This window comes from Geotrypetes seraphini, chromosome 2, assembly GCF_902459505.1.
Source record: "Geotrypetes seraphini chromosome 2, aGeoSer1.1, whole genome shotgun sequence".
Taxonomy (NCBI): domain Eukaryota; kingdom Metazoa; phylum Chordata; class Amphibia; order Gymnophiona; family Dermophiidae; genus Geotrypetes; species Geotrypetes seraphini.
The window spans coordinates 177,525,186-177,548,751 of NC_047085.1; the positions used below are offsets into that span (position 1 = coordinate 177,525,186).

The 23,566-nt window shown below is 38.7% G+C and overlaps 1 protein-coding gene across 1 annotated transcript in view; it reads left to right on the top strand.

The window, feature by feature from the left end:
- Positions 1–23,566, top strand: part of LOC117356032 (1,25-dihydroxyvitamin D(3) 24-hydroxylase, mitochondrial-like) — a 325,542-nt gene that overhangs the window by 211,066 nt on the left and 90,910 nt on the right. The window contains exons 3-4 of the mRNA XM_033935282.1: positions 5,106–5,185; positions 5,380–5,570. Of these exons, the coding sequence (XP_033791173.1) occupies positions 5,183–5,185; positions 5,380–5,570 (194 nt within the window). The 5' untranslated portion in view covers positions 5,106–5,182. The remainder of the gene's footprint in view (positions 1–5,105; positions 5,186–5,379; positions 5,571–23,566) is intronic.

The window sequence follows — 23,566 nt, forward strand, 5'->3', positions numbered from 1 at the left end:
CAAATAAGCACACAGCATAGCATAATTATACTGGACTGTGTCACTTAGCAACCAATATTTCTTCAAAAATGCTTAGAGTATGATTTCTTTTTGTGAGTTGTGTCTGGATTGTCACGGCACAACATCCAGCAGTAGTCGGTCATCATACTCTCATTCCAGAAACCTTGGTAGCAACGCTTCATTAACTGAATGTCCTGGTAAAAGCGTTCTCCTTGCTTGTCACTCACCATACCAAGATTTTCCAGAAAAAGGTCAAGATGTGAGTGTAAAAAGTGTATCTTTAATGACATGCGACAGCCTAGTTTCTGATATGAGTCAAGGAGATTGCTTTACCCATGGCCTTTCCAGATTCGTCATCAACCCCAGCTTGATATGAAGAGGTGGAAGAAATATTTTATGAGGATCCACTAATGGCATAAATTTCACACTTCTTATCCCTGGGTTATAGGTATCCCTCAGCTGCCAGACATGCTTGACATGCTATCCCACAAGCAAAGGAAACAGCAGTATTTAGTGAATCCTCCTTGCATTCCCATTAGCATGTCAATGACCTTCAGATCACCACAGATGTTCCACTGGTGTATTTTATAATTGATTGCTTTTAGTAAATTCTTCATATTCTCATAAGACTCCTTTAGATAAGCAAAATGGGCAATTGGTATACTTGGTTTGGAATTTCTGTTGTGCAGTAACATAGCCTTCAAGCTTCTCTGTGAAGAATCAATGAAAAGATGCCATTCATGTGGACAATGCACTTGTGACAAACTGTTGAAGAGCCCGTTGATTTCATGACAAAAGCACAATAAGCCATTTACAGTGAAGAATGTTGTTAAGATATGATTCCTTTTTCTGTAATGAGTTATATTAGCATCTTTTGCAAGCAAGTGCTTTTGCATAAGCCTTGAAGCAAGAAGTTCTGCTTTTTCTTTTGAAATATTTAAATCACAAATAAGATCATTGAGCTCAGCTTATGTAAAGATCTCTAGTTCTGAATCTTCATCATTCACATAATCAGGATCAGATAATTCTGGATTGTGACCGGCTGCTGCATCATCATCACATTCCTCATCATGTTCCACAGAAGCAAGTCCATCTTGTGGAGGTACAGGAGCAGGCAGTGAGTCATCATGAGGAACAGGCCTAATAGCAGAATCAAGAGTAGGATATATAATTTTGTGCTTAGTTTTAGCTGAGAATTCACTTGTGTTCACAAGGCAAAAGTAGCAGTCTTTAATATGGTCTCATGTTTTCCTCCAAATCATTGGGATTGCAAATGACATCGCTGCCTTTCATTGATTGAGGCAGTTGGAACAACTGGTACAGACGATTTGTGGAGCCCCAGACTTATTCTGGTCACCCAGTGGAGAGCCAAAGTACAATTTGTATACCTTCTTCAGATCTACAGTAATTGGGTGATGTTGTGCTTTCATCATGAATGAACCACAGATGTAACAGAAACTATCTGGATGATTAGTACAATGTCTTGGACCACAGTTCAATTACAAAAAATAGACAATTCTAAATCTAATAGATGCTGGCATTGTCATATTAATATAGGGACTCTGGATCATCTGTTTTATTTTTGTTCATTGATACTTAATTTTTGGAAGTCAATTTGGGGACAAATAAATCTTATTCTTGAGTCATCTATTCCCTTAACCTATGAAGCTGTAATTTGTGGTACGTTACTACATGTTAAGCCTACTTTGGATAAATATAAAAGCCGCCTTTTCTTGATCATGATGGGAATAGCTGTTCAAATGGTCACACATAATTTGAAGAGCCATGACAGAATTAATTACACTTTTTGGTGGGCAAATGTGTGTACCACATATAAATATAAGAGAATTAATGTGGAGCATTTGGGGTCTAGTAATTTATTTAATAAAGTGTGGAATCCATTGACTGCATTTGTTACCTCACAGTAATGATCACGTATTTCTCCTTTTCTTAGATTTCCTTACACATCTAGGGTGGGTGGGTGGGGGGGAGGGAAGTGTATTTTGATGTTTAAAATTACTTAATTATAATATTGTAGTCACATAAGATGTATTACTGAATTAATAATTGGGAGGAGGGTGGGAGAAAATGATTGTTTTATATATTACTTGTGTAATTAATAGTGTGTTTTATGTAGTATTTATGTTCAAGTAATTGTATTGCACTGTCAAAGTTTGAAAATCAATAAAATTTTATGAATATACATGTCCAGGGTGGGTGGGGCGGGGGATACTTTGATCTATTTATGGTTGAGTGTAATTGTTGGGTGTATAATGGGGGGGGGGGGTTAATATATATAATTGATATGTAATATAATTTGATAGAATATTAAGTGCTGTTAAAGTATAAAATGTTTTTATTAATTATGTTACACTTATTGTTAGTTTTAAACTGAATAAAGAATTTTTTTAAAAAAGAAGATGGTTAATTTTCTTCTTGATCAACAAAGTGGCTATACAAAGTATCCTTGCTTTTTATGCCTTTGGGATTGTAGAGCCAAACATGAACATTGGACAAAAAAGATTGGCCTCTGAGGGTGGTTGGAGGACAAAATGTAATCAAAGAAACTTTGGTAGCACGAGATAGACTCATACTGCCACCACTACATATAAAACTAGGCCTAATGAAACAATTTGTAAAGGCTTTAAATAAAGACGGTCCATGTACTCAATACATAGCGCATATGTTACCTGGATATACCATGGAAAAACTGAAGGCAGGAATTTTTGATGGTTCACAGATCAGACAACTTATAAATAGCCCACATTTCATAGCCAGACACAACAATACAAGAACAAAATCCACCACAACCAAAGTCCAACACAAGGAAACAGCGATGAAGACAGACAAACTGGATGGCAAGAATCAAAAACAACTGCAGTTGAATTTGATTCTTGCCATCCAGTTTATCCTTCTCCATTACTGTTTTCACATTTCATATCATCAATGAATGAAATTGAATCTTGTGCTTGGTCTTCATTTGTTCTTGCTATGAAAAACTTTCTTGGTAACAAGAAGGCAGATACCGGTAATTACACACAATTAGTAGAGGAAATGCTCTTTCATTTCAACAGGCTTGGCTGTAACATTAGTGTTAAAGTCCATTATCTGCACAGTCATTTAGATCACTTTCCAGAGAACCCTGATGACTTAAGCGAAGAGCAAGGTGAAAGATTTCACCAAGACATAAAAAAAATGGAAGCCAGATACCAAGGAAGATGGGATGCACACATGATGGCAGACTATTGTTGGAATCTTATGCTGGATTGTCCTGGCAGATCCCACTCTCAGAAGTCTTATAAAAGGTGGGAAGGAGCTTTCTCTTTGTTTAGGAGTGTGTGGCAACGGTTAGAGCTACAACCTCAGCAACCTGTGGGTTCCAATCCCATGTTGTTCCTTGTGACCCTGGTCAAGTCACCTAATCCCCCATTGCCCAAGGTACATTACATAGAATATGAGCCCACCAGGACAGATAAGGAAAAATGCTTGAGTACCTGAATGTAAACCACTTAGGCGGTATATAAATACATAAATAAATAAATAATCTCCTCCAATCTACCTTTTCTTTTTTGAAATTTTGCACCCTTTGTGATGTCATTGTTGGTGTCATTTTTAGTAGCAGAGCCATTTAGCATCGATCATTGTTAGCTCAGTCTCAATTATTGATGTTAAGGACTTATTAACCAATTAATTTGCACACACATCTCAGCATCCTGAACATGTTTGGGCATCATATATAAAATCTGGTGGCTAATGTGTAATAAGGGCAAAACCTGCCTGCAGTTTAGTAAAAAGGTACCACTGCTCAGCAGAGACCTAGAGAGATTGTGAGTCCACCGAGACAGGGAAAATGTTTGAGTACCTGAATAAATTCAAGTAAACTGTTCTGAGCTCCTCCTGGGAGAATGGTATAGAAAATTGAATCCATAAATTAATCAATTAATTAATTGCAGTGTGAAGAAAAGTTCTTGTACAGCCCCTGTGTGAAATTGCTTTCATGCAAATGTCTGCTATACCATAGCAAGCAAAGACATTTTTTTGCAAACCTTGCTTTTCTGTATAAAGTAACAATATGACTGCACCTCTTGGATGCACCTGCCGACTGAGGGACACTGCACACTCAGTGGTATTTTTAAAGATAAGATTCAACTTGGTTGCATATTTTATTACTGGTAGATTATTGTATTTGCAACAGTAGTAAATTCACTGGAATTCATTGTTGTTTCTAGTTAGAGTTCTATAGAACCCTCTTGTGCCTCCATTGTTTACTGCACTCAAGAGCAGAAAGCTCAGTTATAAAGAGAAGAAAAATGGAGAATTGCTTAATTAGAAGACACAATTTACATTTCTATCATTTTTTACAGGATGGTTGCCTTCTCAGTAGATACTTAAATAAAACACAAATACATTCTTGCAGCTCATGAAAATGATTATTATTAAACATCTTATTTTAATGATTATGTGGTCAGATTTACTATGACTACTTATTTCAGTATTATACACAGCAATGTTTTAAAAAAGTAAAAAAAACAAAGTGCAAATTGTTATTGTTAATTGAATATTAGTAGCAGTGTCTATTTGAATTTAACTATAGCAAATGATCATCTGATGTGATGGTGTGTGCTAAAGAAACACATTCAGATCTTGAATTAAAATAAGCCCACCCCTACACCACTCACTGAGGTCCTTCAGGAAATGTTAGCCAATGATGAGTACATCATGTTGTCTGAAAAGCATCTTTCACTAATATGTCTAGTATAAAACTGAATGCTGACTTGGTATCATTTCACATTTTGGAGACCTGGCTAACATTTCATTTAATAAATCCTATTTTGATTTTCTTGCTCCTAAAATTTTACTATTTAAGAATCAGCTCTTCACTTCAAGTATACAGAAAAGATTTGTAATGTATAAACTACAGAAAACAGTTTTTAGCTGGAAGATCTGCTTATTGTCTAATAGAATTAGATATAAATGTTTTTCTTTTGCTAAAAAGAACAAACTTACTTTTCCAGCAATTAAAGCATCTAAAGCATCTAAATTTAAAATGTCATCTTCTTTAGCTGAAGTTGCACCTTCCAGTTTTCCCCTTTCTTCTCTCCCAGGTCCAATTAACTGGCCATGCATTGGAAGTCTTTTGAATATCATTTTAAAAGGAGGATTAAAAAAACAGCATGAAATCATGGTAAGTTTCTACAGAACTGAAAAATCACATGTTTATTGGACAGTCCTGTACCATGGTTATTTTAAAATATTTTATAAATACAGTGAACTAAATAGTATTTATATATAATATTTATGTTTTCAGATATGCATATTTTATTTGATTAAAAATAAGTTATTTTTAAAGCTCTATAGTTACAATAATTTTTCATGCAGTGTCAGTATCATCAAAGATTTGGAAAAATCTTTAAAATGAATTTGGGAACATTTCAATCTGTTCAAATTGGAGATCCGACTCTACTAGAATCAATTTTTAGGAAAGAAAGTAATTATCCAAGAAGACTAGATATCAAACCTTGGAAAATGTACCGGGACTACAGGAATGAAGCATATGGTTTACTTACCCTGTAAGTACTCTGATTTATCATACAGTAGTTACCATAGTAAGATTAACCTGAGGAATGACAGCATATACAATAAATAGTTAAAACTGTTTTTGGATGTTAAACTTGTCAAGAATTTTACCTGTTTTACTTATGTTACAAATTTTGAATGAACATGTTGGGTGATCAGTGATCCAGTCCCTAGTACAAATCAAACATTGTATTACTTTGCAATGTTTATGATTAAAACATTAGAATGTAATCAAATTCTACATATTTTATATTTCTAAGATAGTAGGATGCATGTTTGAGGCTGAAATCATTCAGCCTTATCAGAGTAGGGACTTTATACAAATAAATTAATATAAATACTGGAAATAATTTGGATAACTACATGAATAAATAATAATAATAGTTATTTTTTAATAGGAAGTTCCATTCATTCTCCCCAGGTATGGTAGACAATATGAATGCAGATATATATTTTTGTAATTCATAACTTTAATAATGAGCAATATGTAAAACTGAGTGAGAATGAACACAAAATGACTGTGATTGCATAATATAAAGATAATTTTTAATGTACGTTTTATTTATTCATATATTACAAGACAAATAAATTCTCCATACATAATTATGGAATGAAAATCTTGTTTTTACATCAGCTTCAAAATATATGCTTGTATGTTTATATACACATAGATACTATTTTAAATGTGTATACAAGTACACATTGGAGGGGCATGGACATTTCAGAGGCACTTCAAAAAGTAATACAATATTGCCTCAGTATACCTATCCTGGGTACCAAACATATGCATGGCACTTAAAGTTTAAGTATGAGAATCAGTGCTAAGTGTGATATTATAAAGGGTGCATTTTTTTAGTGCAGTTTTTTTTTTTTTTTTTAAATATGTTTATTTGCAATTGCGAGTATGAAAAAGCGGTCCTTTACCCCTGAAGGGAGTATGTAAAAAAACTAACAACTGGTCACCTAAATAATTAGAAGTTATCAAAATAAATAATAATGCAACTCAATGAAGGACATCAGTATGAGCCTTCATTTTTTTCATTTTAACTTTCTTTATTGATATTTTGAACTTTATAATGTATACAATTGAAAAATCAGAAAAACTATATGAAAAAACATTATTAACATCAGAATTATTACATTAAAGAATTTTTAATCCCTTCTTAACCTATAAACAGTAATGATGTATATTATACTATCAATATTATAAAATATTATGAAATTTATTCCTCCAAATAAATATTGCACCCCCCACCCCCCAACCCACCCTGGATGTGCAAAGGAATCTAACATAAAGAAAAAAGAATCACTTTAATTATAATGTGACAAAATTAGTTAATGGACCCCAAACCCCCTTAAAGGATTTAATAGACTCTAAACGTTCTGCCATAATCTTTTCATATTTATATGTTGCACATACAGTTGCCCACCAAAAACTAAAATTAATCCTATCATGATGTTTCCAATTAGATGTGATCATTTGAACCCCTATTCCTGATAAAATCATGAAAAGGCGACTATTATTTTTGTCCAAAATGGGTTTAACATGAAGAACCGTTCCAGAAATTATTGCTTCATATGTCAAAGGAATAGAGGATTGAAGAATGTTGTTAATTTGCCCCCAAATCGACTTCCAAAAGCCAAGTATCAATGGACAAAAAAGCAAAAGATGATCCAAAGTCCCTATATCAATATGACAATGCCAACATAAGAACATAAGAACATAAGCAGTGCCTCCGCCGGGTCAGACCATAGGTCCATCCTGCCCGGCAGTCCGCTCCTGCGGCGGCCCAAACAGGTCACGACCTGTCTGAATCACCAGAAGGGGCTCCCTTGCCACCTTGGTTTCTCATTGAAGTCCTATATTCCCATCGTAGTCCTAACCCTCCGGTCTTGCACATGCACGACCTGTTGGGTTTCTATACTTATTACCTGGTTAGCTTTCTATACCTGTGTTACATCCCAGCACCTCTCTCAGTATCCCATGATCCCTTTATCCCTCAGGAATCTGTCCAATCCCTGTTTGAATCCCTGTACCGTACTCTGCCTGATCACTTCCTCCGGTAGCGCATTCCAAGTGTCCACGACCCTTTGGGTGAAAAAAAAACTTCCTTGCATTTGTTTTGAACCTATCTCCCTTCAGTTTCTCCGAATGTCCCCTCGTACTTGTTGTCCCCTTCAGTCTGAAGAATCTGTCCCTATCCACCCTCTCTATGCCCCTCATGATCTTGAAGGTCTCTATCATATCTCCCCTGAGCCTCCTTTTTACCAGAGAGAAGAGCCCCAGCCTATCCAACCTCTCCTAATCCAACATCTATTAGATTTAGAACTATCTACTTTGTTCAACCGAACTGGAGTCCAAAAAATCCTATGTAATAAAAACAAACATGTTTGTCTCATAGATGCTGACATTGTACATTTTAATCTCCAAGTTCAAATTCGTGGCCAACAAGAAACAGAAATATGCTGTTTTATCTCGATACTCCAAATGTCTCTAAGACTATTTTTTGGTTTTTTATTTAAAAATCCAGAAATCAATTTATACCACTGGGCAGCCTGATGTCCTATTAAATCTGTTTGGTAGCAAAGGATTTGCAAGCTGAAATAAGTTTTTAAATTTTTCCATTCAGGGAACCCTGTCTGAATAGCCTGCTTCAACTGTAAGCACCTATATTGTTGAGTCTTCGAAATACCAAATGAATGCTGCAGTTGTGAAAACTCAAGCAGATTACTATTAGAAATAAGATCATCTAATGTCCTAATATTTGCCTGCATCCAATTCTTCTAAACGATCCCAGCACCGCCTATTTGAATCTTGGAGTTTAACCATAAGGACTGTAAAGTAGAATTCATTATTGGAACCTCTGTTAATTTATCAATAAATTTAATTGTTTTCCAAGTATCCAATAAAATTATGTTGTCCTTAGCATATTTATGAAATCTGATACTTAATACATGTGGAAGTCTCATAGGGGACACCAATTTCCGTTCCAAATATAACCAATCCGGTTGATGATCTATAAGCTCAGGGAGGATCCAATACATACCTTGACGCAATATATAGGTTTGATGGTACCTATAAAAGTTTGGAAAATTTACCCCACCCTCCTCAATTGGTTTTTGCAACGATACTAAAGCAATTCTTGGTTTTTTCCAAGCCAAACAAATTTTGTCAGAATATTATTTAATTTTTTGTAAAAGGACTCTTGAAAATAAACTGGTAACATACTCATTTGGTAACAAACTATAGGTAAAATCATCATCTTTACTGTTTGAATTCTCCCCCACCAGGATAAATGCAAAGGATTCCATTGCTCACACAATTCTGTAACCTTTAGTAATAAGGATTTTTCATTTACCTTCATTGTTTCTTCCAACGTACTTTTTATCCAAACTCCTAAATATTTTATTCCATCTTTCTTCCAACTAAACTGAAACGAATCAAATACCTTTTATACAATGTACATTTAGTGGAAGAATTTCTGATTTATTCCAATTTATTTTATAACCCGAGAATTTTCCAAATCTATCAATCAAATCCAGTAAATGTGAAATAGTTGATTCAGGATTCCTCAAATGAATCAATATATCATCTGCATATGCAGAAATTTTATATTCCCGACCTGCATAAGGAACACCCTCTATCTCCTTAGATTGTTGAATAGCTAAAAGTAGAGGTTCCAAAACAATATCAAATAACAAAGGAGATAATGGACAACCCTGTCTAACTCCCCTTTCTAAACAGAACCTTTCTGAAAAAGTATTATTTATATATAATCTAGCAGATGGGGAGCTATACAGGGTTTGAATCATTTGTATAAATCGAGAACCAATACCAAACCAATCCATTGCTTGATACATGAAAGTCCATTCTACCCGATCAAATGCTTTCTCTGCATCTAAAGATACAGAGAAAGCCGGATCCTTCATATCCTTTGTTAAATGTAAAATATGAAAAGCTAATCTGGTATTATTTGAAGAATGTCTTTGAGCAACAAATCCTGTTTGATGCATACCAATAATATAAGGGAGAGTCTTATTCAAACGTAAAGCCAATATCTTAGCTAACAATTTCCCATCAACATTAATCAAAGAAATAGGCCTGTAGTTTGAAACCAACATGGGATCTTTGTTTGGCTTAGGCAAAACTATTGTTAAAGCTTCTGCCATAGTACCTGAAATACAACCTTTATTTAGTTGAAACTGATATAATTTAAAGAGATGGGGTAACGAGATAGTTTGAAAAGAATTAAAAAATTCTACCGTATATCCATCACTTCCTGGAGCGGATCCAACTCTAAGGGACTTTAAAGCCTTCTGAATTTCTTTTTGTGTTATAGTTGCTTCAAGATTTTCTTTCATATGATCAGGAACTTTAGGCCCATCAATCAACTTTAAAAATTCAAAACCATCTTTCTCTTTATTAGAATAATGCTCAGAAGAATACAAGCTTTCATAAAATATCAAAAATTGTTGTAAAATATTTTTCATTTGAGATTGAATTATTCCATTATCAACTGAAATAGCCATTATATTAACTTTTCTTTTTTTTGCTTTTAAATAATTAGCTAGTAATCTTTCCGCCTTATTTGAGGTTCCATAATACAAAGCCTTATAGGACACCAACTCTTTTTTCTAGCCAATTGTGAAGAAATCTCATTGTATCTAAATTTTTCTTTTAGCAAAGTCTGAAAAATATTTTGTTCCCATTTTTCCTTTAATTTAATTTCCAATTCTCTAATATTTTGTTCTAAAATTAAAAAAATCTTTATTTAGTTGTTTCCTAACATATGATGAGTACGAAATTATGTATCCTCTCATGGTAGCTTTAAAGGCATCCCATAGTATTTCCTGAGAAATTTCTTCTGATTCATTAAACTGAAAAAATTCACTTATTTTTAACTTAAATTTTTCTATAAAGTTGGAATCTGCTAGCAATGCATTATTAAACCTCCAAACAGGTCTATTATTTTCTTGTTCATCTATCTCAAAATCAATCCAAATACCCCCATGATCTGATAAAATTATTGAATCTATATTCGCCTTCTTAACCTTCTGTACTAAATTATCTGAAACAAAAATATAATCAATTCTAGAAAATGATTTGTGAACATGGGAATAAAATGAAAATTCCTGATCATTGAAATGAAGAATCCTCCAAATATCTTTTAAACCACAAGAATTTATCAAATTATCTAATCCTAAGGATTTTAAAATTTTACTAGGCTTTTTTATCTAAAACAGGGTCTATTACTGCATTAAAGTCCCCTGCCAAAATTAAATTGGAGGAAGATGATGGTAAGATTATTTGTTGAAGGTTTTTAAAAAACTCAGATTGATTCAAATTAGGTGCTCAAATATTAAACAGTATCAAGGTATCTTTCCCTGAGCTCATTTTTACTTGAATCCACCTTCCCAAAGGATCCATAGATAACATAGTAAAAGTAGCCATACATTTTTTATGTATCAAAATAGCAACACCAGCTTTTTTGTCTACAGCAGGGGCACAAAAACACTGTTTAACCCAACCCCCTTCCAACTTACTTGATTCTAATGCAGATAAATGAGTTTCTTGCAGAAAATAAATATCTGCCCCCTGTTTTTTAAGAAAAGATAAGGTTTTCTTTTTCTTTATAGGGTGATTGAGTCCATTAACATTCAATGAATACATTTTAAAATACATTTATATTTTTATTTATTTTAAGGAACCTAAGTAAATGAACTGAAAAGATTTTAATTCTTATATATAAATTATCCCAAATACACATCCAATTACCCTCCCATAAAACCCCTATATACCCTCCTGCACCCTTCCCCCGTAAAAAATATAAGTGAATGACAGCACACATAAAGACCAGGAAATTGAAAAATATCCCGTATGAGCCTTAAATAAGTAACATGCAGTGTATAGGCTCAGGCTATTTCTCATAGGTGACTAGCACCAGAATCTCAGTCCAAATGAGAATCGTCTCATACATCATTAAGTCCTTTTAGAGTGACCAAGAGATATATAATTGTGTAGTGCTGAAATAGGAAAAAAAACCTATTAAAACATTATCATCAGGGGAAGAATCTCAATAAATAATTATTAAAAATAGAAAAACTCCCAAAAACATCACAATGTGAAAAAGTGTTTAAAGTGCTTAGTGCTTAAAGAAAAAAGAAAAAACATCAAAAATGCTTAGACTGTGAACACTCCTATCGAGTAAAAAACTATATAAATAACATCAAGAATTCATAAAACTCAAAGTTCATAACATCATGTAAAGTTCATAACATTGTATAACAGGCGTAGCACCAAACAATCAAAGCACCACAAAGTCCTAGCACCATATAATTAAAGCGTCCAATAAATTATAGCACCATATCATTATAGCACCATATAACTGTAGCACCTGAAAAATTGAGCACCATAAACTCAAGCCAGTGCTTAATCAGTACTTAGCTGGATTTAGGTAGAAGAACATATATTGCCTTGCCAGATAGAATCACCACTGTTTCGGATCCTTCGTCAGAAGCGGGAATACCAGTAAAATAGGCTGTCTTCCACGAGAATATATTTGAAGACAAACTTTCAAATATAAGGTGGCAGAAGTCACATTCACTGCTGCCTGCACCGTATCCCAAGACATGAATGAGTAATGAAATGCTCAGGGAAGAAAGTTTGTCTTCAAATATATTCTCGTGGAAGACAGCTAGTCACCTATGAGAAATAGCCTGAGTCTATACACTGCACGTTACTTATTTAAGGCTCATACTGATGTCCTTCATTGAGTTGCATTATTATTTATTTATTTTGATAACTTCTAATTATTTAGGTGACCAGTTGTTAGTTTTTTACATTACCTTCAGGGGTAAAGGACCGCTTAGCTAATTCTTATTCATTCTTGTATTGGACACTATTGGCTATTCTAGTCCCTTAGGGTTACATATCCTATTTGCAATTGCAACAGAGATTATACAACCAGCAGACAAATACAAGTGAAAACATCGTAACAGAAAAAATGAGTCTGATCATGAACTGCTGCGGTACAAAGTCATTCAACAAGAACTGGTCACAATCCCGCTACAACTACTAATTTTCTAGGTTATAACCCTATACAGCATCCAAAACATCATCCCTATCACCATCTGAAGCATACTAGACACTCCCCCATGCACACAAGCATCCACACCCATTCTCTCGGCTATCCAGGTCGGGACCTGCGTGGGACCAACGGTATCCCATGTACCAGAACTACCCATGTGGATCACCAGGGCACTGGCAGCAGTTTATAGAATCTGGCCCAGTGTGTGTAAAAGTACCTGAAATCTTGTTTTAGCCAATATTTGGCCATCCATTTATATAGTTAATATTTAATAAAAATTTGCTATACCTCCTCTGACACGCATATCCAAGCGGTTTACAATAGTAAATTAAAATCTTTATGGAAAAGAACTACAATATGTGACAGGAAAGATAAACACTCACTTTAAAAAAGACAATCACCACAGTAAGGAATGGAGGGTAAGGAGAAGACTTATAACAGTTATATAGGACATGAGTGGGATAGACAGTTGGAAACCAATAAAGTAGTAATAATAACCCTAGGGGATCAAAAACATCTCTTGAAATAGGCATGCTTTCAAATCACTCTTAAATTTTTTGAATGATAATTCCGCCTGAATGTGAAAAGGGAGGGAATTCCCAAAAAACAGAAAGAAGCAAAGAAAAAAAATGTGATGTCTAGTTGTTTCCATTTGAGAAATTCTAGGATTTGAAAAAACCAGATGATATGAGATCATTTATTGATTGCAGTAAGCGAATGGGTGAATATGGGATTGTCGGGTTGCGAGATAAGATGGAAGACTTACTCTATAAGCTTTGAAAGTTAGTGTAAGGAGTTTGAAAGGACAGGGAGCCAATGGTATTTTTGAAATAAAGGGGAAATGTGGTCTGAACTATGTGTATGAGTTAATAATTAAAATGCAGAATTTTGTACTAACTATAGCCGTTTCAAATTTTTTTGAGTGCAACCTAGGTAAACTTTCTTGCAATAATCCAATCTACGAGTATATGAGTAAACATAGTAATGAGTATATAATGGCTATTTTGCAATAATCCAGTCTAGTAATGACTATACATATAATGGCTATTTTTACATATAATGTATGTTATCTGAGGGTAAGCAGGCAGTATATGAGGGTGATGTCATCCACGGAGCCCAGCAGAGATAGTGCAAAAGCGTACTGTTGTTTTAAAAGTTTTGAGACTGCCCATACTGCACATGTGTTGATGCCTTCCTGCCTGATGTTGGCTCATGGGACCATCAGTTCTCAGTTTTCCGAAGAGCTGAGAAACAGTTTCTTAGAGTTTCTCTAAGAGCATCAAACTTGTAATACTTTTGTGCCTTCCCGTTTGTTTTTTCTTCTCAGTTTAATCATATTTTTCTGTTTTATTACTTTTCCTTTTGATTGATTTAAAAATTTTATATTTTTCATCAAATTTTTGTTTTAGGCCTTTGGGATTTTTTGAGCCTATTTTCTTGCTAGGAGCATCGACTCATTTTTGTTATGCCATCTTCTCAAACTCCTTGGACCATTGAGTCCTTTGACCTTGCATAAGCATGTTTTCCTTCCATGTCAAATGTGCCTAGTGGCTTCAAGTAGTGTACTCAAAGCCATAGGACTCCGAAGCTGATGATCAATATCGCTTGACACCGGCAGTGATGGCTTCAACCACTTCTTCATCGATTCCAGCTTCATTGGAGGAGACTTGTAAAAAAAGCTAGACAGGCATCAGCATCATCCCAGATGTCATCACCATCGACACACCAATGCACCAATGACAGATCACCATCTTTACAATTGGTGTCTCCTCTGAAGCATGCCTCAACATTGAGGTCCCCAATGCCTCAAGCTTTTTTTTCAAGTTTTAAAGGTTATTTAAAATTTGATTATATTGCATTGTCAAAAAATTTCAAAGTGAGGTGCAATTTAAAATAAAAGGGAGGACAAACAGCTAAGCATAGTATACAATGGACATGAACATCGACAATGGATAAACAGCAACATTGAACAAAAGGAAAAGGGAGGAACTACAATTGTTATAGGAAAGAAGAACATAAAAGGAAACATCAGGTTGGGAAGTATGTTTGCAGAAATGCCTCATTTATTTTATGATTCAAATGCATCTTTAAACAGAAAACCTTTTAATTTTCCTTTGAATCTGTCTAAATTTTTTTCCTCGACATCCAATGCAACCAGTGCCTAATATACCCTTGTTAATTTTGGTATCAATGTCATCTTTGAAGAAACAATGTCATATGTTGAAGATGGATCTAGATGGGCTGCTGCTGATGCATTCTATGCCAATCCCTGCTTCCACATTTCCAGCTTCAACTCAGTTTGAACGTCATCCGAAAACTCCACTGGAGCATCAAACTTGAACACCATGATGTCAAGCATCTGCAGTAAGGCATGCATCATTGTCGAAAGGAGCACAGTTCATCATTTCACGCTCAACACTCCTCTTGACATTCATCATACTTACAGCAATGATCATCTAAGTGTTCACCTCGACACTCTTCAAGATAATTTCTGATGCTCTCCTCAACATTTTCTTCAATACTCTCAATCTGCAAGACATGACATTGAGGATTATGACTCCGATTTGTCTCTCTGCTCTTCCAGTAACTATCCAGAGCTTTCAGCAGATGAGTCTTATGGCATACCCTCAGATTCATTTCCTCCACTGTCACATCGGAGGACACCCCCATAGAATCTTTACTTTGGGAAGTTCATCAGACAAATGGAGCAATCTGTGCCAATAAATATGGATTCACTTGACTACAAAGAATAGCCTAAAGACTACATAACCTCATGAAAGAGGCTTTATTTAAGAACTGGGAATCTTCACTTTCAATCCTAGTGATTCCCCACAAACTGGACACTCTTTACAAGATCCCGTCTTGCCCTGGCTTTGACAGACCACAATTATAACACCAGTCTTTAGTTGTGGAGTTCACCTTGAAGAGGGCACACAGTACCAGAACTTATTTCAATACTCCTCTTGGAAGAGAAGGCAGAACTCTGGATAAGTTTGTATGCAAAGTGTTCAAAAGTTCTATGCTGGAAAACAGAATATTAAACTACAAATTTTACATGATATTTTATATCAGATCACTTATCCAAAAATGTTCATGTATGACCAATATATGCCATCAAAGCAACTCTCTTCTTACCAACACTTGAACAATCTCCTGGAGACCAGAAAATACATGGTGTGTTCTACATTCAATGCATTTGATATCACCTCTCGAACATCTGCAGTCTCTATTGCCATGCACAGACAAGCATGAGTATGACTCAGATCTAGACATCAACATTCAAGATCATCTTTCCAACATACTCTGTACAGGGGATGATTTGTTCAGAGACCATATAGAAGAGGCATGACCACTTTGTCATCCTTTAAACCTCATCAGTCTCAACTGTCGCAGGGGTATTCAAGCACCAAATATTCCCCTTACTATTTGAGATATCACCAATCTACTGCATCCACTCGTTCACCAAAGTAGAGGCATTCCAGACAACAGAGGTAGCAGAAAACTTCTGCACCACCTCAGTCTTATCAACAGTCTTTTTGACTTCCTCATAGAGAGCATGGTCAGTATTTCTCAACCTTTCCCTCAGATTCTGCCCATTGAAGGTTGGTTTGCCCAATACCATCAACGTTGGATCCTCATAGCATCCAATCATTAGGTCCTTCAAGTGGTGAGTCAAGGCCATGCCCTTCTTTTAAACAAAAAACCTCTGAACCATCTCCCAAGAGAGTTTATTTTCAGCTTCCAGCAAAGGACCCTTCTTTATCAGGAGCTCTCAGCCCTCCTTCTCCTCCTCAATGCCATAGAACAAGTTCCTCTGTAGGAAAGAGACAGAGAGTTCTACTCTAAATATTTTCTCATAGCGAAAAAGACCAGAGTCATCCATCCAATTATAGACCTCCAAACTTTCAACACATACTTGATGAAGGAGAAGTTTTGCATAGTCTTTCTGGAAACCGTATTACCACTATTAGAGAAAAATGTCTGGCTCTGCTCTCTAGATCTCAAAGAAGTGTACATCCATATTTCTATCCTACCTGCTCACAGAAAATACTTCCACTTTCAAGTGGAAACACACCACTTTCAGTACAAGGTGCTTCCATTTGGTCTGGCATCAACACCCAGAGTATTCATGGAGTGCTTAATAATAGTAGTTTTTCTCCTGTGCTAATACCATTTTCACATGTTCCCTTATCTGGGCAACTCATTGATCAAACTTCCACACCTCAACAGGCTTACCAAGCCATGAATGCAACAGTTTGTCTACTGGATCGTCAAGGATTTATAGTCTCTACAAGAAATTCCACCTAGAACCCACTCAAACTCTATCCGTTGAAGCCCTCATGGATATAATGCAAACTTGTGCTTTCCTAAATCAGCAGAAACTCAATACCCTAATTCAAATTTGTCTAAAGGACTCCCCATAACAGCACATCAAATGCTGAGACTCCTTGGCCACATGGCCTCTACAGTACATGTAACTCCATTTTCCCATCTACATCTCAAGAAACCTCAATAGGAACCTCAAGCCACCAGTATACTATCCCAGTGGCTAAAAGTAACCTCACATCTCCAAGAGTCTCTTCAGTGGTGGTTACAACTGACCAACCTTTTCAAGAGTCTACTATTCCAAGTGCCACCACATCAAAATATACTTATGGCAGATGCCTTCATGCTCAGATAGGGAGCCCACCTTAATGGTCTCTATACCAAGAGATCCTGGAGCCCTCTCAGAAAAACTCTCCATATTAATCTCCTTGAGCTTCGAGCAATCCACAATGAACTATACATGTTCCAGGATCATTTCCTCAGTCAAATAGTACTCATCTGAACAGACAACCAGGTAACCATGTATTATCTGAACAAGCAAAGTGGTACAGGGTCTGCAAAGAAGTGATTAAAATCTGGTCTTGGGCAATTCCTTGCATCATTTTCCTGAAAGCAGTCTACCTAGCAGGAAAGCAGAATATCTTAGCCAAGTTGAGCAGACTCTTACAACCACATAAGTGGTCACTCAGCTCCACCACTTTGCATCATCTCTTTGATTCCCACTTCAGTCACAAACCTCCACTCTTCTGTTCCAGACTTTACATTCCCAATTGTCTGGGTCTAGATACCTTTCGCCTCAGCTGGCAAAACAAGTTCCTTTATGCATTCCCCCCATATGCCTCTAATCAAGAAAAGTATATTTAAACTTCACCAGGAACAAGCCACCATGATTTTCATATTACCACATCAACTATGGTTCCCTCTCCTCCTACCACTCAACATTCAGGAACCCATCACACTTCAAATCTTTCCAACATTGCTGACATAAAATGAAGGTTCTCTCATCCATCCTGATCTCTCTCCTAGCTATTAAATGCCTTTACACTCTATGCACCAGTGTCAGTCATCATTGAACCCTCTAGAAAGCCTTCCAAGTGACGCTGCTATTCCTTCAGATGTACTCGTTACTCAATCTGGTGTAGGATTAACTCTCTCAGTCCAATCATCAGCTCTCTCCCATTGGTTCTGGATTATCTTCTACACTTCACTGACTCAAGACTAAAAACTAATTCATTCAGAGTTCAGCTCAGTGCTATTAGTGCTTTTCATACTCCACTTGACAAAAAAGTCATTGTCTGTATATCCTTTAAATTCCAGATTCATGAAGGGTCTTCTCTATATCAGGCCTCCAATCAAGCCTCCTCCTGTAACTTGGAATCTTAATGTTAAGAACATAAGAATAGCTTCACTGAGTCAGACCAATGGTCCATCATGCCTAGTAGCCCATTCCCACGGTGGCCAATCCAGGTCACCAGTACCTGACCAAAACCCAAGGTGTAGCAATATTCCATGCTACTGATCCACATCAAGCAGTGGCTTCCCCCATGTCTTTCTCAATATCAGACTATGGACTTTTCCTCCAGGAACTTGTCCAAACAGTTCTTAAAACCAGCTACGCTATCCACTCTTACCACATCCTCTGACAACGTGTTCCAGAGCTTAACTATTCTCTGAGTGAAAAATAATTTCCTCCAGTTGGTTTTAAAAGTATTTCCCTGTAACATAAGAACATAAGAACATAAGAACTGCCTTCTCCGGATCAGACCTTCGGTCCATCAAGTCCGGCGATCCGCACACGCGGAGGCCCTGCCAGGTGTACACCTGGCTTAATTTATAGTCCACCATATCCTTATATGCCTCTCTTAAGGAGATATGCATCTAGTTTGCTCTTGAAGCCTAGGACGGTCGATTCCGTCATAATCTCCTCTGGGAGGGCATTCCAGGTGTCAACCACTCTCTGAGTGAAGCAGAACTTCCTGACATTAGTCCTGAACCTGTCCCCCCTTAGCTTCATTACATGTCCTCTAGTCCGTGTCAAATTGGACAATGTAAATAATCTTCTCTGCTCTATTTTGTCGATTCCTTTCAGTATTTTGAAGGTCTCGATCATATCCCCACGCAGTCTCCTTTTCTCAAGGGAGAACAATCCTAGTGTTATAAGTCTGTCCTCGTATTCCAGTTTCTCCATACCCTTCACCAGTTTTGTTGCTCGTCTCTGCACCCTCTCCAGCAGTTTTATATCCTTCTTTAGGTAGGGAGACCAATGTTGGACGCAGTATTCCAAGTGTGGTCTGACCATTGCCCTATAAAGCGGCATTATAACTTTCTCCGATCTACTCGAGATTCCTTTCTTTATCATGCCCAACATTCTATTTGCCTTCTTTGCCGCTGCCGCGCATTGTGCCGACGGCTTCAGGGTCCTATCTATCAGTACACCCAGGTCCTTTTCTTGTTCACTCTTCCCCAGAGTTGCACCTGACATTGTATACTCGTATTCCTTATTTTTATTGCCTAAATGCATTACCTAGTTCCCTAGTCTTTTTAATTTTTGACGGAGTGAAAAATCGATCTTATTGTACCCATTCTACTCCACTCAGGATTTTGTAGACTTTAATCATATCTCCCCTCAGCCGTCTCTTTTCCAAGCTGAAAAACCCTAACTGTTTTAGTCTTTCCTCATACGAGAGGAGTTCCAACCCCTTTACCATCGCTCTTCTTTGAACCTTTTCTAGGACCACTATATCTTTCTTGAGATAAGGAGACCAGAACTGAATGCAATACTTCAGATGAGGTCGCACCATAGAGCGATACAGGGGCATTATAACATTCTTAATCTTGTTAACCATTCCTTGTTAATAATTCCTAGCATCCTATTTGCTTTTTTGTCCACCGCACATTGGGCAGAAGATTTCATTGTATTGTTTACTATGACACCCAGATCTTTTTCTTGAGCGCTAATCCCCAAGATGGACCCTAGCATACGGTAACTGTAATTCAGATTATTCTTCCCAATGTACATCACTTTGCATTTGTCCACATTAAATTTCATCTGCCATTTGGACACCCAGTCTTCCAATTTCCAAAGGTCCGCCTGCAATTTTTCACAATCCGATGGGTTTTAACAACTTTAAACAGTTTAGTGTCATCTGCAAATTTAATCACCTCACTCATTCCAGTTTCCAGATCACATGCGCACTTAGGAGGCTGTGGGTACCTGACAAGTGCTGTGTCCCTCCATGGCCGTATTCGGTGGCTTGAGGCACATGCGCTGGCTTGAAGCACCAGGCTGCGGGATGAAGACGGTGCGGAGCGGTGCTGGCGGCGGCTGCCGGGAGGAGGGCTCCGAGACTCTGAAGACTCTCCCCAAAGCCCCGGGGGGACTCTCCCCAAAGAAAGTTGGCCACTGGAGTGGCCTGTTGTTAATCCAGTCCAGATCTTCCCATGATGGCTGTGACAAGAGGCAGCCAAAAGCAGATTCTTCCCCAGTGGGCCAAAGCAGGAAGCAGAGCGGGAGCAGGGCTAACCATCCCAGGGTGTGGGAGGTAACTCCGCCCCTCACCCTCACCTTTGCACCACTGAGCCAATTGGAAGGCTCAGCGGGAATGGACCGGCAGTTTGAACCTGCCCCACAGCCTTTACAGCCAAAGACCGCTTCCACCTGTCGGGCTCGCCTCTGCCCACCCAACGATCGGTCTCCCTTCAGCCCCCGAATGTTTTAGCTCTCTAACAGCTCTTCAAGGCAGAAGAAGGAGGAAGCTTCCACCATCCTCATCCCCCCTTCCTCCGCCCGACACCGCTGGAGCAGGAGTGATCGGCCCTGCCTCTGCTCTTCTCTGAACTCTGCCTCCTGCAGCCCGCCCAAAAGCTGCCGAAGTCTGTGCAAGACCGTGCAAGCACGTTCGGGCTCCCTTCTGCCTTAACTCACTGCCCTCCCCTTCCTTGGCTTATCGAGATCCTCTGGGGGCCTCCAGACTCACAGCTCTCCCTTGTCTAACCCTCCCAATCCGGATACTGCCCGATGCCAAATTTTATTTTATTACTGTCTATACTCCTGTTTTAGTGCCAAATTTTATTACTGTCTATGCTCTTGTTTAGATGCCAAATTTTTATTACTGTCTATGCTTTTGTTTAGTGCCAAACTATATCACTGCCAAAAGTTTCACCAATAGTCACTTTTCTGTTGCCCCTGTTTCCTCCCCCCAGCACATCCTTGGCTACACATAAACCTTGGCTGCACAATCTTTCCGTTAACCATCTACTGCCCCAAGTCTCTCCGTTTTAGGCTCCATATTGTAAAGTGCTTAGCTGCTAATTGCGTTCACCGCTAAGGCTCCTCCTCTGAACGACCCCCCCAAAAAAACCAAAAAAAAACCCACCTCTCTTCCCTACTCTTGGCTCTTCACTCAGCCAGCCTAATTAAGTCCCCTGCTCCTTCCGTAGCTAACACTTAGCTTAGCTGCTAATTGTGTTCACCGCTAAGGCTCCTCCTCTGAATGACCCCCCCCCAAAAAAAAAACCCTCCTCTCTTCCCTACTCTTGGCTCTTCACTCAGCCAGCCTAATCAAGTCCCATGCTCCTTCCGTAGCTAACACTAACCCCCCCTGCTGCAGAATTCACGCACCAACCATCTTGTCCTAACCCCGCCATGAATCCATCCCTCTGGCTCCTTGCCTCCTACTCTGTTCACCTCTCTATACTTCCCTCTGTCTGAAACCTCCCTCTCCCAACCTACTCGACCCCACTAACACCAACAATATCTGCCCTGGCCTCAGAATTCCCACATTGACACACACCAGAAATCCCCCTTTCAAGTAAAACCCCCAAAAAGTCAACCAAGATTCACTAAAGCCCTCGCCCCCTGCCAATCTTCCCAACTCTGCCTCTGACTCTCTCACCCCAGTCCCGACACTCTATTGCAATGCCAGATCCGCATGCAATAAGACCCAAATCTTGAAGGACCTTCTAGACGAGCTCGACCCTGGATTCCTGTGCATCACGGAATCATGGATCACCAAAGACGATCTATTTACACAAAATGAACTCCTCCCCCACGGTTATCAAGGCCTCTTCTCTCCCAGATCCAATCGAAAAGGAGGTGGACTGGCACTCCTCTATAAATCTTTCTTTGATGTCCAGCTCCTCGAGAAGGGCACTCACGCCTCTCTAGAATATATGCTTGCCTCTGTCAATGATGAACTCCGCACTCACCCATTGGGCATCTTGTTACTATACCGCCCACCTACCCCTTGGATCAAATCCTCCAATCTCGTCTTTGAGGCCATAACAAATGCCTTCCTTAAATTTCAAAGACTTCAATCAAAACAGGCAGTTCAGTCACCGGGAGCACCCAGGGGATGGCTATGGTCCGAGTACAGATGGAAGGAGAACCAGGACGGAGGGCAGAGGTCTCTGTACAGACCGAGGCCATCCCCTCAAAGATGTCTACAGTCTCAACGCAGACAGAAGTAATGGTTCAACCGGACGAAAGCCTTTTGATGGAGCTAAAGAGCCTGAGAGAGGAGGTTCAGCGCTTAAGGAGCATCCGAGACGTCGAGACCTTCATCGATGGAGTCATCCAGGAGCTGTCTCAGATCGCTGAACAGGAACCTGACAAGACCACCCTGGGAACACCCATAGCATCCAAAACGGCCACCTTGAGACAAACTACCGGAATGCAGGAAGTGGTTGGAGACGCTGACTCTTGGCAGTTGGTGACTTCCTCCACAAGAAAATGCAGAGGACCTAACTCTGTCTCTTTTTCCCCCATACAGGACAGCTCAACATCGACACCTCATATCGCCCTGAGGAACAGATATCAGCTGCTACAGGAAGGTCCAGAGAAAGAGCTACAAGTAGTTGTTCAGCAGACGGTTCCAACTCCGGAATCAACAGTACAGCCCACCCCTAAGAAGCGCAGAGTGGTGGTCATCGGAGATTCGCTGCTGAGGGGCACCGAGGGACCAATCTGCAGACCAGACCTACAATCAAGAGAGGTCTGCTGTTTGCCAGGGGCCAGGATCCGGGATGTCACTGCTTGCATTGACAGACTCATCAAGCCCCGAGACCACTTCCCCATGGTTCTAATCCACGTCGGAACCAACGACAGCGCAAGGAGCAGCCCGGACAGCATACCTGAAGACTTCAGGGCCCTGGGGGAGAAGCTGAGGAGGATGGATGCACAGGTAGTCTTCTCCTCGATTCTCCCAGTGAGGGGCAAGGGCAGAGCCAAAGAGGATCGAATACAAAGGGCGAACGACTGGCTGCGAGGATGGTGCAAGGAGATGAACTTCGGGTTTCTGCACCATGGAGAAGCATTGCAAGGACTACAGGGACACGACGGGCTACACTTAACCAGAAGAGGGAAGAATGTCCTTGGACACTGCCTAGCCCGCCTACTCCACAGGGCTTTAAACTAGGTAAGTCGGGGGAGGGTACAGGCACAAACAACATACCAGGCGAACTAAAATGCCAATACATTTATGAGGCTGAGGAAAGTAGACACCGAAATTCTGGGTCAGGGGTGAGTGCACACACTTTTGAGTCGGGAGTAGGGTCACATCATATTTATGGGTCAC